The sequence below is a fragment of the Schistocerca gregaria genome, chromosome 4, assembly GCF_023897955.1.
Source record: "Schistocerca gregaria isolate iqSchGreg1 chromosome 4, iqSchGreg1.2, whole genome shotgun sequence".
In the NCBI taxonomy this organism is placed as follows: Eukaryota; Metazoa; Arthropoda; class Insecta; order Orthoptera; family Acrididae; genus Schistocerca; species Schistocerca gregaria.
The window spans coordinates 614,580,745-614,595,719 of record NC_064923.1 but is presented as its reverse complement, the minus strand read 5'-3'; the positions used below and the strand labels follow the sequence as shown (position 1 = coordinate 614,595,719).

Sequence of the window (14,975 nt, the reverse complement as noted above, 5' to 3'; positions counted from 1 at the left end):
AGGACAAGCTAATTCCTATAGTCCAATCGCAGATTACAGGTGTCAGTACACAAGTTGTCAGTTCACGAGTAAATAATGTAGGATGGAATTTCAAAGAGAATACATCCAGCTTTGATATTAAAAGTGTATGTAGCTTGGAGGAACCAATTGAAAAAATGATAGATCAAGGAGTTGCCACAAGAGTAACCTCCAGAAACTTTTTGACTATTGCTTCTTCCAAATTTAATAATACCAGCAAGGTTATAGGCAACTTGTGGAAAGGATTCAAATCTATCCAGGATAGAGTAGAAAACAGAATAACTTTACCTGATGTTGTGTTACCTAGTAAAGTGGTGATTGTTTTGCCGTGCAGAGACTTTCATAAAAAATTTAATGAGAAGTACTGGTTTGCACTTGCTCAAGTGAAGTTAATATCAGATCCATGGGATCTGGGCAGAGTCATATTTGTCTCCCAGGGACATTAATGTTCTGTGTTAATCGGTGGAGTAACAACCACTGGATCCCTTGTTGTTTTCAGTGTTTCTACTGTCATAAGACTTCCCTGCCCCAAATTCCCCCAACTTCTTGCACTATTCCTCTACTTCTTACTCTATCCCATTATCCCCCAATTATAGTTTAATAGAGAAACATACCAGTGAGGAATTGTGATTATGTCACCCAAAACTGCTCCTGGTATGTGACTGAGTCATCCTCAGTTGTTAGAGGATTGTGCCCACTAAGTATTTGGAGTAAGTTGTCCTCGGTTGTTAGAGGATTGTGCCCACTAAGTATTTGGATTAAGTCATCTTCAGTGGTTGAGAGTAGAGAGTTGTGCCCACTAGGAAATTTTATAGTGTCATCCTCTGTTATTCCAGGAGTGCCTGTGCCTGTCTTCATGGCTCGTCTCGTGTTATCCCAACTTCTTTTGACTTGCTAGGTGGCAACATGAGATGGAAATAGGTGCACAGATTACCCCTGAGGTAAGATAGACTAAATCTGTCTAGCTAGCCAGTCTCTCCTGCTCTCCATGTATAGTTTGGTCTTATTTTTGCCTAGCCAGCCAGTCTGTCCCGCCATCCACGTATAGTTAGGTCTTATTTTTACCTAAGCTATTCTTTGAAGGTAATTTCTTCTCCAGATTGCCTTGCAAATCTGTGTGTAGGGGTCTAAATGGAATCCACATCATTAATAGAGTATGTTCTGTTGATATGAGATGTTGTTATAACGACTCTAACAATGAATTTTTTGAAAGCTGACTGGTAAACCCTTATTTTGCCACATATTTCTGGGTAGACAGGGAGAACCATAGCTAGCACATAACTTTGAAAATAATTTCAGAATTCATCAGATTACTAGTTTCATACTGAAGGTAATATGTTCAAGTAAAAGTTAAAATTTATACTTTTTGGAGCATATTCATTTTGATAAACTCAAAAAAATATTAAGTTCACACGAGATATAACATTGTATGAATAATTAAATAATGGTGATAATAGGATACATAATTTTGTACTCAATACTGAATATTTTTTTACGTTTTATGAGATGTAATGTAGATAGAACGGTTTGTATTGATTTTGAAAGGGGCGGGTAGTGAAGGTACAAGTATGACTAACACTAAACACACATCACACCTTTAAAACGCCTCTTCCAAACAAGTATGACTGATTATTCACCATTTGCCATTCCATAGGCATTGCTAAGATTTTCTTCAGGGACTTCAAGGGTGAAGGTGAAAATGTCCTTTCTGTAAGAGACAATTAACACCACACCTCCTCCGGCTTCTCACTCAAGTACTGGAGAAGTAGGGATCCTGGGGAAGGGGGCTGGGAAGGGTTTCCTGTCTTTGGGGCTACCTTCTTTCACTTCTTTGCAACCATTTCTATTTTTTCCTTTCTTACTTCTAATTTGAGTATCTATCTACGTTTCCCTCTTACCATATTCAACTACTTCTATCACAGACGTTCTTCCTAATTTCCACAGTTTCCAATAACCTGCAACTTATTTCATATAAGCAGGCTGAAGAATCAGGCTACACAAACACACTTACGCATACACATGAAAAAATACAAGTACACAAATAATGAAATTACACATCAAAAGACGAGAACCGTCAAGTGTTGTAGGCGGAAAGGAATGTGTACATCGAGACAGGACGCACACATTCTCATTTACTGTGATGGTTCTACACTGCACACATAGTTGTATAGAATCACTTTAGGGAAATAGGCACACATTGCCATTTACTGTAATGGTTCTACATTGCCTATTTACAATTAACAAGACACATCACATAGGTACATGAACAATGATGATTCCATATTACACATATGCATAAGTGTAGAAGAACGATGTTAACTAAAATAAATATGTAAAACTAGAATGATTCCACATCAAGTATGCATAAGAAGGATGTGTAAGGAAAGAGGATATAGACCAGAGAGGAAAGCATCAAAGAAGGTCAGCCTAAAAAGTATTCTGACAACTAGTAGGATAGTGGGACTCATAGCGTAAGTAAAATATATTGAATAATGTATGTAGGCATGGTGTATGCTGGAAGGGTAGGAGTTGATGAGTAAAGGAGGACTCTAGGGTATGAAATGAAGTATTAAAAAGCGAGTGTGAAGTAGATATTTAATTTTTCTAGAGAATATTTAATTATAGTATAAATAATTATGTATACTAGACCAGTGAACCATGAGGTCTACTCAGCTAGAAAAAGGGGGGGGGGGGGGTGCACCCATAATGAGTACCTTGGTACAAAGGACAACAAAAATGAACAGGAAGCTTTAAATATTCAGCAAACTAGATAAAGTGGTGGCAGTGTCATATCTCAAGAAGGAATTCAAAATATTTACTACTGGGCAGAAGCATATAGAGGAACTAGAAGCATATAGAGGAACTATGGTTCAAGTTAAGACTTAGCAAGCACTGGATAGATATGTACCTATAAAATAGTTCACCATGACTGTGAAATAACAGGAATAAAACAGTTCATCATGCGTGTGAAAACAGAAGAAGTAAAACAAAGCATAGTGCTGAGATGTGCTAAATGAAACATGTTTGTATGCCAAAAGGGCACTGTGTGATGTGTTTAATAACAGACAGTTACGAAAGACTTTATCAGAAAAACTCAAGAAATTCTTGCCACATGAAAATGATATCTGTGGTACCAAAGTAAGTGTTTATAACACTCATGAATGACACAGTAACTGAACATTACTTTCAATTGTCCCTTTACAAGGAAGAATCCATGAGTACTGTCCCAGTTTAATCTTGCTCCACTGCAAAGTCCAAAGCATTCCAAAAAAGCAGTTGAGTTCATAAATGACTAGGTACATAAATCTGGCTAAAATTGGAAATTGACAAAACTGATATTTTTACAGTAAATCTAAGTGTACATTGAAAGGATAGGTATCAGTTGTGCCATTCATTCAAATGTAGGTTGAACTGCTGGATGTCAATAACTTGCTGAAACAGTATATCAGTGCAGGGTCTTCAGGCCATCCTCAGGTGCATACCTGTGAAAGAACTCTGAGCTCCCCTACTTAATACCTCACTCACACATGTATGGTGTACCCAGATGTCATTGCACATGTGTTGTTGGAGCACCCACTGTGGTGAAAGCCCCCATTGATATCTGATCAATCATCTTCACATGATAAAATCACTGAATGACATGGGCTATGTAGAGCATGAAGTTTTTCTGTGACAGGACTCCATGCAGTATCTAATTGGAAATCATGTCCCAACTGATAAGAGCCTCAGTCATTTTTCCATTGATTCACTGATAATTGAGTTCCAAAAGTTTGAAGTATGGACCACAATTTTTGTTTCATCATATTTCAGTGGACAACCAGAAGAAATACAGTGATTTGTGATAATGACTTTGATACTTGGAGGAGTGAATATGTAGCTGGTTCAAATGGCTCTGAGCACTTCTGAGGTCATCAGTCCCCTATAACTTAGATCTACTTAAACCTAACTAACCTAAGGAGATCACACACATCCATGCCCAAGAGAGGATTCGAACCTGCAACCATAGTGATCGCACAGTTCCGCACTGTAGCGCCTAGAACCGCTCAGCCTCAGACACCCCGGCTGGCAGTATGTCGCTGGTGTTCCATTATGTTATCTTGAACACTGCACCTTTTTTGCTCTAAATTTGATTCACTGAATTCACATAAAATATTATAAACTCCTGCCCTGTGCAGCTCTACATCATCTTTGACTGATCCCATAAGTCCCTATCTTTTTGCTCGAGGAGAAAAGATAAATTCAACCTTGTTTTTTCTTAGTTCTTCTATTTTCACAGATACATGTACAATATATGGCAGATAGGCTATCATTTTGAAAGGTTCATCCTCTTTATTGTTGTGTGAGTGCAAGGGGTGGGGGACTATGGGAGCTATAGCCCTCCCCATTGAGTATCATATTACTCTGAATAAAATGACTTCAGAAATCAGTGAATATATTACTCCAACAGATTCAATCTTTTTTTATATACAATAATGTAGCAATATAGGTTGAAATGCACTCCAAACACATTTTAACAAAAGAATAAGAGTGGAAAATAGCTTACTACATAACCAATAAATATCATTTAACTTAAAATAGGCATCTTATTATTTATTAATACACATTTTTTACCCTGAACTCCAAAACAGTTAAAAAACTACTTTAAGCAACACCAAATTTTACCATTTTGTCAGAAGAGGACCCCTACTCACATTTTGTTGATCCATATTCCATTCCCCCAAACCCCCTCTCTCTCCTCCCTCCCCCCACTCACCCCCACCCCCCCTCACCCCTTTGACCAACTTGTAGAATTGCCCCTGAATGCTGTTATATCAAACCCAAACCTGTTGCTGATGATATGTAGCATGTTCACCTGAGGCACTTTTGTGAAATGAGTAACAGCTTCAAAACTGATCAATAATCATTGCTTTCCAATTTAAGTGATTTAAGATTACTGATAAAATGAGTATAATTTCTCATATTATGTGAATATTTACTTATAATGTTCAGATATGTAGAACAGTGTACTTCACAAAACAAAAAATTATAGTATCCTATAACACCAATAAGTTACTGTTGGAATCAGTCAATTCATACAAATAACTGGGTGTAATGCTTTTCAGGGATAGGAAATAGAATGATCACATAGGCTCAGTCAGGGATAAAGTAGGTTCCAGATTTTAGTTTATTGGTGTAGTACTGGGGAAATGTAATCACATAGATAGCTGACAAATCATTCATGCAACCCATCCCAGAATATTGATAAAGTGTATGGGACCCATACCAAATAGAATAACAGGGGATATTGAATGTATACGTAGCAAGGCAACACCAATGGTCACACGTCTATCTGATCCATGGTAGAGTGTCACAGAGATTCTGAAGAAATTGAACTGGCAGACTCTTGCAGATAGATGTAAACTATCCTGAGAAAACCTACTTACAAAGTTTCCAGAACTGGCTTCAAATGATGACTATAAGAAATACTGGAGTGCTCTATGTATCACTCCCAAAGGGATTGTGGGGACAAGATTAGGTTAATTACTTCACACACAGAGGCACTTAAACAATCGTTCTTACCACACACCATACCTGAATGGAATGGGAAAAAATCCTAGTAATTGGTACATTGGGATGTACCTTATGCCATGCAGCTCATACTGTTTTGCAGAATATAGATATAGAATGGGTTTCAGCAAAGACACCAAGTACTCGTCAAATAATAGGCAGCTGCTCCAGTATAGTTCACAGTATCTCAAAGATATACAATTGCTTAATGAATCTTTGGCATTCCTTACAGCCCAGGTGGAACTGAACTACATGGTCAATCTCTTAATGTCTGTGTCAGTAGACAGATGCAAGTCAAAAGTTCTTCCATTTTTCTCATCACATAGTTAGCTGATTCTTATCAGTCTTGTGAAACACTGAGTTACATAATAAAACAATAATCTTACTAATATAGTTCTCCCATGACATTGGAGTGATACATTACCTTTATCCACTTTGAGCATTAACATGCCTACATCTACTAGTAAGTTACAGAGGGGTGCACTCTCCATAGGCAAAATGTTGCTCTTTGGTGATGACCTCTCATCAATACACAACAAGAGCCCTGATGAATTTCCTCTGCTATATCCACTGAAAGAGGAAATACAGCCTCTTTGCTGGAGCCCACAAGGTCCATTTTTGTGGTGACACAGTTGTGGGAGCGAAGTTAAGACTTCTTCTTGACATAGTCACATTATATATAGAGTTCTCCTTTAAACTTTTAACAGGTCATCAAGCAGAAGATTCCTGTGGCACCCATACCACAAGCTTGTTAGTAGTTGCAGTTTGCCATGTTGTAGCTTTATTGTCTAACCAGTTCCTTTTGGCCTGTATCACACCATCCACCCAGTACCAAAACAATAAACATAGTCCTGCATCTATTAGATGTAGATATTACATACCCCTGGACCGAGAATCCAATTTATACCAACTAAACTGAATTTTTTCTGTTATCAGTGCCAAGCTCACTTTGCTTTCAGTGCTATTTGTAGCACCATTAATGAAATGCACAGTGCATATGTGTGTGTGTGTGTGTGTGTGTGTGTGTGTGTGTGTGTGTGTGCCTATTTTAGCACAGAAAATTATTAGTATTTAGTGAGTTACATTCTCACCAAAATTATCTGCTTTCCACCAATTTTTGATATCTTAATTATTTCAAATACTATTTCATGTTTTGTCATTCACAAGTATTCATGTAACACATATTGGTCACAGCTCTGTTGTACTGTTAAAGAAGACGTTCACTTTTTCTCTTGATATCTTTAAAAATGCATTCTATTTTGTATTCTATCACATAGGCAATAAATGCTACATTCTTAATAGTCTTTCAGCTCTTTCATATTACCAGCTCTAACAGGATGGCTTGCTACATTTCTTAGAATACTTTGGGACTTTCATTTCCTGTACTGTAGTCTGAAACTGTCAAACATAAAATAATTTAAAACATCCTTCCACTGTATAGGAGGTAAAATCTGGATTAGGACAAGATACCCTGATGCACAAAATGAAACACTGAATACCCAGCAATTTGGTATTTAGACCTACCATGCATGCAAGTATTCATCCCACCACCAACTGCCCATCTCGTTTACAATTCCTCTCACCTCCGAGGTCTTCTTTTGCAACTGATGCTGCAGTCTCCTAACCTCTGCCTGCAGTACTTCAGTTTCTCCTTTTAATGAAGAAGAAAACTGGTCTGCAGTTTTCTGAAAATACTGCAAATATAAAATATGATGAATTGAACTTTATCATTTATTGGCAGATTACCTTGAATAGCACAAAAAAATGGAAGTGTGAATTAACAAAAATAGAAAATGAAGTTCATAGATTGAACACATCACCATTAGTTTGCACCAGAAATTTTCTCAAAGATTAAGCTTCTGTCAGACACAGATAGAAACAATTTTCCACTTACCAAGTAGGATATACATCAACCGTGTGCTTCCAGGTATGCAGCTCAGTTATTGTTTCCATTTTATGCATAATATTTCAATGACTGACTCAGTCATCTCCTCAAAATGCTATGAGTTATGCTGGTGTGTATACTTACTGCCTAGATCCAGTGAGTGCATATAACAGCTCAATTAACAGCACTTGGAAAAGACAGCTGGGTTGGCTGTCAAACTATTATGCACAAATTGGAAACCACAACTCAAGTGAACACACAGAAGTGCAACATTAATCAATTGTGTCAATAAAATCTCAGAGATCACAGCATACACATTGTCAAACAGGAACAAGAAGTTACACACAGACACTCACTTTCAAACCAGCAGTTTTTATGCAACTGTAAGTTAATGGGAAGTGTTGAAGGTACTGATTCAACTCTCAAATTGTGTTAGAAAATCTTCCAAGACACAAGCTGAAGGAATATCAACATTGGATTTCTCTCCCACATTGTCTTGTTGTCCCTCAATTAATCATTATCCTTGGTGACTTCCCTTCTTAATTATTAACAATATAAAGGAACCATTCAACCATGACATTGACACCTGTGTGGATGATATGGGAAATGGTCCCTCTAACACCTTCCTGTTGGCCAAAACTCTTGATGACACCCATCAACGAATATTGAGTATTTTAAAACTACATCTGTACAGACAGAACCTGTGATACAAGTACTAAGTGCCTCCAGGTGGACTACACTGCTGCTCTTTGCCACTACAAGGTTGCTCTTGCACTTGACAGTAGGCCATCTGGCATCAGAGAGTGTCAAAGAGATTGCCAGTCTACAGGTGCCTATGATATCATCACAGGTTCTGCTTGCACAGGTGCATTTTTAAAATTCTCGGTAAAGGTTGGTGGGTGCCACCGAGGATTTTACCAAACTGGGGGTCTTAGGGGAACTTTTACCATTTTATTCATGCATGTGTCAATGTCACTACCACACATACCACACCATAGGAAAACACAAAATAGGAACTCTGAAAAAGGATAAGCACCCTCAGCTGCTTTGGGTCATTTTGAAATTGCATTGAATGTTTTTGTGCAGTCCCTGGTGGTTCCAACCTGCTCATTAGAGAAAAAACTGCAGTCACTCTGTGCTCCAAATGGGTGCAATCATGCAATACATCCTTAGAGAAGGGTTGAAATGCCTGAGGGTGTCAGAGCATCAAAAGTTGTTAAGAAAGTCTTCCTGTTGTTGATCATACTGTTGACTGTTGTTTTCATCTACAAAATGTGTGGGAATAAATGACCCAGGAAAGTGATTGTTTCAGTGACACCCTTTAGGCACCACCTGTGGCCTTTTCATCCTGCTTCTCTGTGGTGGTGTGTCTGAAAAGTTTTCCTCAGCTAATCGTAAGGAAACCTTGTGATTTCAACACTGGGCATCACTGTTCCCACCTCCGTGACAGAAGCATCAAAGGAAGGGGTGGGATATGGGTAATGATAATGTGATAATGTTCCAATCATGTGACACATCCACAGTGGCATTGAGTAAAATTGTGGAAATTTGGTGCCAACATAATATCATTGACATCAGACATCCAGAAAGGTTAAAATATGTCATTTTCAGGCCTCTCTACAAAAAGGGGGAAACCACAGATGTCAATAATTACTGGCCAGTGTCCTTGCTTACAGCATTTTCAAAAATCTTTGAGAAAGTAACGTACTCAAGAGTGGTTAGCCATCTCAACAGTGATGGAATACTTAGTAAATCACAGTTTGGATTTCAGAAATGCTGTTCCACTGAGACAGCAATATACAATTTCACTGCCCACATAATAGAGTCTTTAAATAGTAAAATGTCACCAGCAGGAATATTCTGTGACTTATCCAAAGCATTTGATTGTGTGAACCATGGCATTATGTTTGAGAAATTGCAATTCTATGGTATAAATGGTATAGTATATGAGTGGTTTAAGTCATATCTACAGAACAGGAAGCAAAAATTCTCTTTATATGCTTCAAGTGATTCAAAGGAGTTTGCCACTTCATCTAACTGGGATGAAATTACATTAGGTGTTCCACAAGGTTCGATCATGGGTCCCCTTCTGTTCTTGATATATGTGAATGACCTCCCTTCTTCTGTGAAACAAGATGCTGAACTGACACTGTTTGCTGATGACACAAGCATAATTATTAATCCAGTAAAAGAAAGTCTGATAGAAAATAATACAAAGAAGGTCTTTGGAAAAGTTATTAATTGGTTTTCTGTGAATGGGCTTGCTCTGAACTTTGAAAAAACACAGTATGCCCAATTTTATGCTGCAAAAAGTATAGTTCCTCAATAAACATAACACATCAGAAGAAGTCAGTAGCCAGGGTAGAGCATACTAACTTTTTGGTTGTACATATAGATGAGAATCTTAATTGGAAAATTCATGTTTTGGATCTCCTAAAGTGACTAGGTTCAGCAACTTTTGCAATCAGAATAAATGCCAATTTTTAGGATGTAGAAATTAGCAAGCTAACATACTTTGCATACTTCCACTCTCTGATGTCATATGGAATAATGTTCTGGGGCAACTCAACACTTAGGCAAAAGGTTTTCACTGCTCAAAAGAAAGTAGTTAGAATAATGTGTGGGGTTCATAGTCGCACATCTTGTAGGTATCTGTTTAAAAGGTTAGGAATTCTTACAACAGCTTCACAGTACATTTACTCAGTAATGAAATTTATTCCCAACAACATGGACCAGTTTAAAATCAACAGTGACATTCATGATTACAATACCATAAAAAAGAAAGACCAACACTATCATTTACTTAACCTATCTTTGGCACAGAAAGGGGTAAAATATACTTCTATAAGACGTTTTGACCAGATGAAATAAAATGTCTGATAGACACAGTAATAGTTTCAAAAACAAACTGAAATCATACACGTTCCACATCATAACAGTTTTTCCGTGCTATTGATTAATGGAACACGTAACAGACTAACTAACTCACATGAACATCTGAGCTGTGGACTTTTTTGCAAGTGTCAACACCTTGCTGTATGAAGCACCTTCGAGCTCAAGTTGATGTTGGAGGGTGTCGTGCTCTTACACCATTACCGACAAAGGTTGAGACAAATTTCAAATTTAAGTGGGGTTTCAAAAAAAGTGATCCTTCAGTTCTGTTGTGCAGTATATTACTGAATGGTTCTGCTTTTCACATATCTGCACAGAGTACTGGAACATAAATTAAGAAAGCTAAAGTATGTTATCAGAGAAATTGCTCATTGTGAAGTACAAATATGTCATGTTATTACTAAATATCAAAATTTCCCATTCAGTCTGCTAATTAAACTATACAGATGCAACAAGGCAAGGAAAGCATTTCTGAAGAAGAGAAATTTGTTAACATCAAATATAGGTTTAAGTGTCAGGAAGTCTTTTCTGAAAGTATTTGTATGGAGTGCAGCCATGTATGGAAGTGAAACATGGATGATAAATAGTTTAGACAAGAAGAGAATACAAGCTTTCAAAATGTGGTGCTACAGAAGAATGCTGAAGATTAGATGGGTAGGTAATGTAACTAATGAGGAGAAATGGGGAGAAGAGGAATTCGTGGCACAACCTGACTAAAAGAAAGGATCAGTTGGTAGGACACGTTCTGAGGCATCAAGGGATCACCAGTTTAGCACTGAAGGGAAGTGTGGAGGGTAAAAATCATATAGGGAGACCAAGAGATGAATACATTAAGCAGATTCAGAAGGATGTAGTTTGCATTCAGAAGGATGTAGGTTGCAGTAGTTACTCAGAGATGAAGAAGATTGCATAGGATAGAGTAGCATGAAGAGCTGCATCAAACCAATCTCTGGGCTAAAGACCATAACAACAACAGAAGCAATAAATGCGAAGGCAGATTCTTAGTTTTTCAAATGCTCATGCAAACGTGTATAGTTTTCTATAACCCAGAAATCCTGCTATAGAAGGTGTGTGACTACTACAGGTACAAATGAAAGTGGTGAGAAGAGTACAAATAAACTAGCAAATATTCCTAATAAACATATTCCCAGAAACTAATAGTTTCTCCAAGACAGTGTATTCACAAGTGCAGCATGCAAGTGTTACAAAACTATTGATATCTAAGGCTACATTTATGCTGCAGCTTCATTGTTGGCACATCACAGTTGGTTATTTGAGTATGATATTTTCATCAGTGTGAGGTGAAGAGTGAACTCAACAAACCTCCTGTAGGTCACGTTTTGCATCCTGGCAGCAATATGCAACCAGTGATGCTGCAGCATATATGCAGCCTTATATTCCAAGTACCAGTTCCCACAGCCAACAGCAAATGCAGTGTGCGTAGAAACTGAAGTGGTTGTCATAGCTTGAAATATGTTTTCAAATGAAGAATTAGTAGACATCTACTTCACATATGTACATGCTGATGCCAATGCATGGGAGGCAGCATGATTTTATCTTGAAACATATCTTCAGTTAGAGCAGCCAGAGAACACAGTGTTCACATTGTATCATTAGCACATGTACAAGATGATTTTATTTAAACCCAACCTGCAACATGCTGGTAGATTAAGAACAGTGTAAACACCACAAATGGAGGAGTATGTGTATTACAGAAAATGGACACAACGCCAGCCACAATGGTCAGGATTGCTGCAGCATAGCATGTTTCCCCTTCAAAATATGGAAGATTTTGCATGACAGACAGTTGAACACGTACCATGTACAGAGTGTGCATACCTTGGCTGCACCTGTTGCCTTCAACCAACGAATCTTTACACAGTATGGGAATGATCCACAGTTCTTTGTGCACATGTTATTTACAGATAAATCATGTATTACATAAGACGGTATTATGAACATCCACACCACAACACAAACATATATGTGCTTATGGAAACTCACATGGCAGCTACTGAGATGAAACATCAGCAAATATTTTCCATTAACATTTGGGCAGGGAACATGGGTGATTTGTTGATAGTGTCACATTTCCTACCTGTGTGTACCTTCATTTCTTCCAAAACAAGTTAATTGACTATTTGGATTATGTGTGACCTTAAGATTCTATGGCAAATCAACTGTTTATACTGTTCTCAGCAGTCTAGCCAGATGCAGTCATTTTTGCAACATATTTCAACAATATAACTATATAATGAGCACCTTTTACTAAATGCTGTCTGCTTTTATTGTCCCTCACCCCTTCCTCCATCACCAGGCACATGCCACGATATGTGGAGTTATGGTTGGATGCGTGTGTGTGTGTGTGTGTGTGTGTGTGTGTGTGTGTGTGTGTGTGTTTGGGGGGAGGGGGGGGGGGGGGGGGGACAGCGTCAATGGATTCAATGGATGCTGAGTGCGAACTCTAGTCCCTCAGTAGTCCTGTGGCCTGTGTCAGGAACAGAAGTCACTCTCATTTGTTGACACTGTTATTTTGTTTGGCTGAGTGCTGGGTCCTAAGCTTTGCTGAGAGTGAACCCAGTGTCTCTGTTGATCAGCCACTCATATTTCAGTAGCCTCCTTCAGAAAATAGTTTCACAATGATGAGGTCAGTCTTAGCACTTCCACTTCTTTATACTTCCTGGAGACCCCTATAGCAACGTGGTGTTCTGCCCACAGATTTTTTTTGGTTGCGTAAGTTCAGTGTGTCTTCTGTGTTCCTTGCATCTTTCTTCAGTTGTCCACACAATCTTCCTGATACATGCCTTACCACATTTATGTAGAATACATGCCTTACCACATTTATGTAGAATATGTTAAACACCTGCTTTATGGAGCCACAAGTCAATTTTCACTGTATCTAATAGGGCTCATTCAGATAGAAAATGCATTTAATGTTACCTAAAGCCAAGATTCTGCCAATTTTGTTCAATACTTTGCTGACATATGGCAAATAAGCCATTATCTTCTCCTCCTCTTTGTTTTATGTCTGCTAGGTACATACTTTCAGCATGAGAGCGCATCAGATTTGTCTCTCCCCCAACCCATTCTTCTTGAAAACTCCCAAGAATTAGATGAGAATAAACAAGCCTTCTGTAAGTGGAGCGTGAGCAATTCCTTAGATGGTGTATCTGGTCACCGATGTGTGTACCAGATCTTCTGCCTTACAAGTGCCAGATTAGCTCTTCTTATGGTCCGGTGAGCAGCTGAGGTTTTTATATGATGAGCGATATTTGTGAATGTTGCTTTTATGCTGTGGTCATGGAACCTTATCAGGAAGGCAAGAGAACTGAGTAGGCACTCTTTCCTGTAACAAAGTTTATCCAACTTCTTAAATCTTCTTCTACTTCTTAAATGTGTTTCTTCTCAGTAGAGGAATCTGATGAGTGATTGTAGGCTTCTCCAGCAAATCAACTGTTTGTATTGTTGTTGTGTGTCTAGCCATGTGCAGTTTCCGTCATAACTGAATCAGCCTCATGAGGAAATAGACCGGTCATGTGGCAAAATTAGTTCTGGAAAAGGTACCCAACTTTGCACCAATACTGACTGCTATACATGTTGCAGATTTCATCAGTGGTATAGAACAAAGTAATTTTCATACTCCCTAGTGAAGATGTGGAAGAGATATGTTGAGAAACATACTCACTCATTAAAGCCATCCTACTGAACATGAACATCACAAAAGAAGAAAGAGCTGTCATTTGAGAACTATGGAGTGATCCTGAAATAGTCATTCAACATGCAAACAAAGGAAATGCCTCTGTACTACTACCAGTATCTGGGTGGAATTGCAAAATGTATGACCTACATGAGGAACTAGCACACAGAAAATTGAAGAGAGAACCAATCAATAAAGTGAAGAAAAAGATTATTGAGTATCTGCACCAGTCTCTGCTGAAGGAAATCATCAAGAAGCTTTAATCATCAAGAAGCTTTGACCATGAGCTACTGCACCACTGATGGTCTATGGCTTGCCAAAGGTTCAGAAATGGTTTGTTATGTCCTACTGTAAGCAACATAGGTATGCCAATATACCCACTGGCCAAACATCTAATGGCAATATTAAACCCCTAAGTCAGTAAATGTCAGCACAATATCAGCAGCTGTGTACATTTCGTTCAACTGGTGCAGGGACTATGCCTGCATGACCAGGACCTTATACTGACCTTTGATGTGGTATCCCTTTTCACCAGGGTGCCACTTGCTGATTCCCTCAAGTTAATCAGTTAATCAGGAAGAAATTCAATCCAACAATAACTAATCTCATTGAATTTGTCTTCACATCAACATTTTTTCCCTTCAATGATGACTATTATGAACAAACTAATGGTGTCGCCATAGAGTGCCTTCAGTCACTACTAATTGTGGCATACTGCAAAGAGAAAGCTCTACAAGCAGCTGCACTAAAGTCTGCATACTTTTTCAGATTTGTTGATGACACTTTTGTGCTGTGGCCACATGGGAGGGATCTGAACTATTTGCACCCCAGTATCAAATTCAACATGCATGGAAGAGAATGTCAGCTTCCATTTTTTAATGTCTTAGTTAAGCACAGAATGGATGGCACTATAGGACACAGTGCGTACAGGAAAGC

At 38.3% G+C, this 14,975-nt stretch overlaps 1 protein-coding gene across 1 annotated transcript in view; it reads right to left on the bottom strand.

Annotated features, from left to right (window-relative positions):
- The window catches only part of LOC126267834 (centromere-associated protein E-like), a 536,568-nt gene that overhangs the window by 70,159 nt on the left and 451,434 nt on the right, over nt 1-14,975 (bottom strand). The window contains exon 19 of the mRNA XM_049973138.1: nt 7,149-7,259. Coding sequence (XP_049829095.1) covers nt 7,149-7,259 — 111 coding nt within the window. The remainder of the gene's footprint in view (nt 1-7,148; nt 7,260-14,975) is intronic.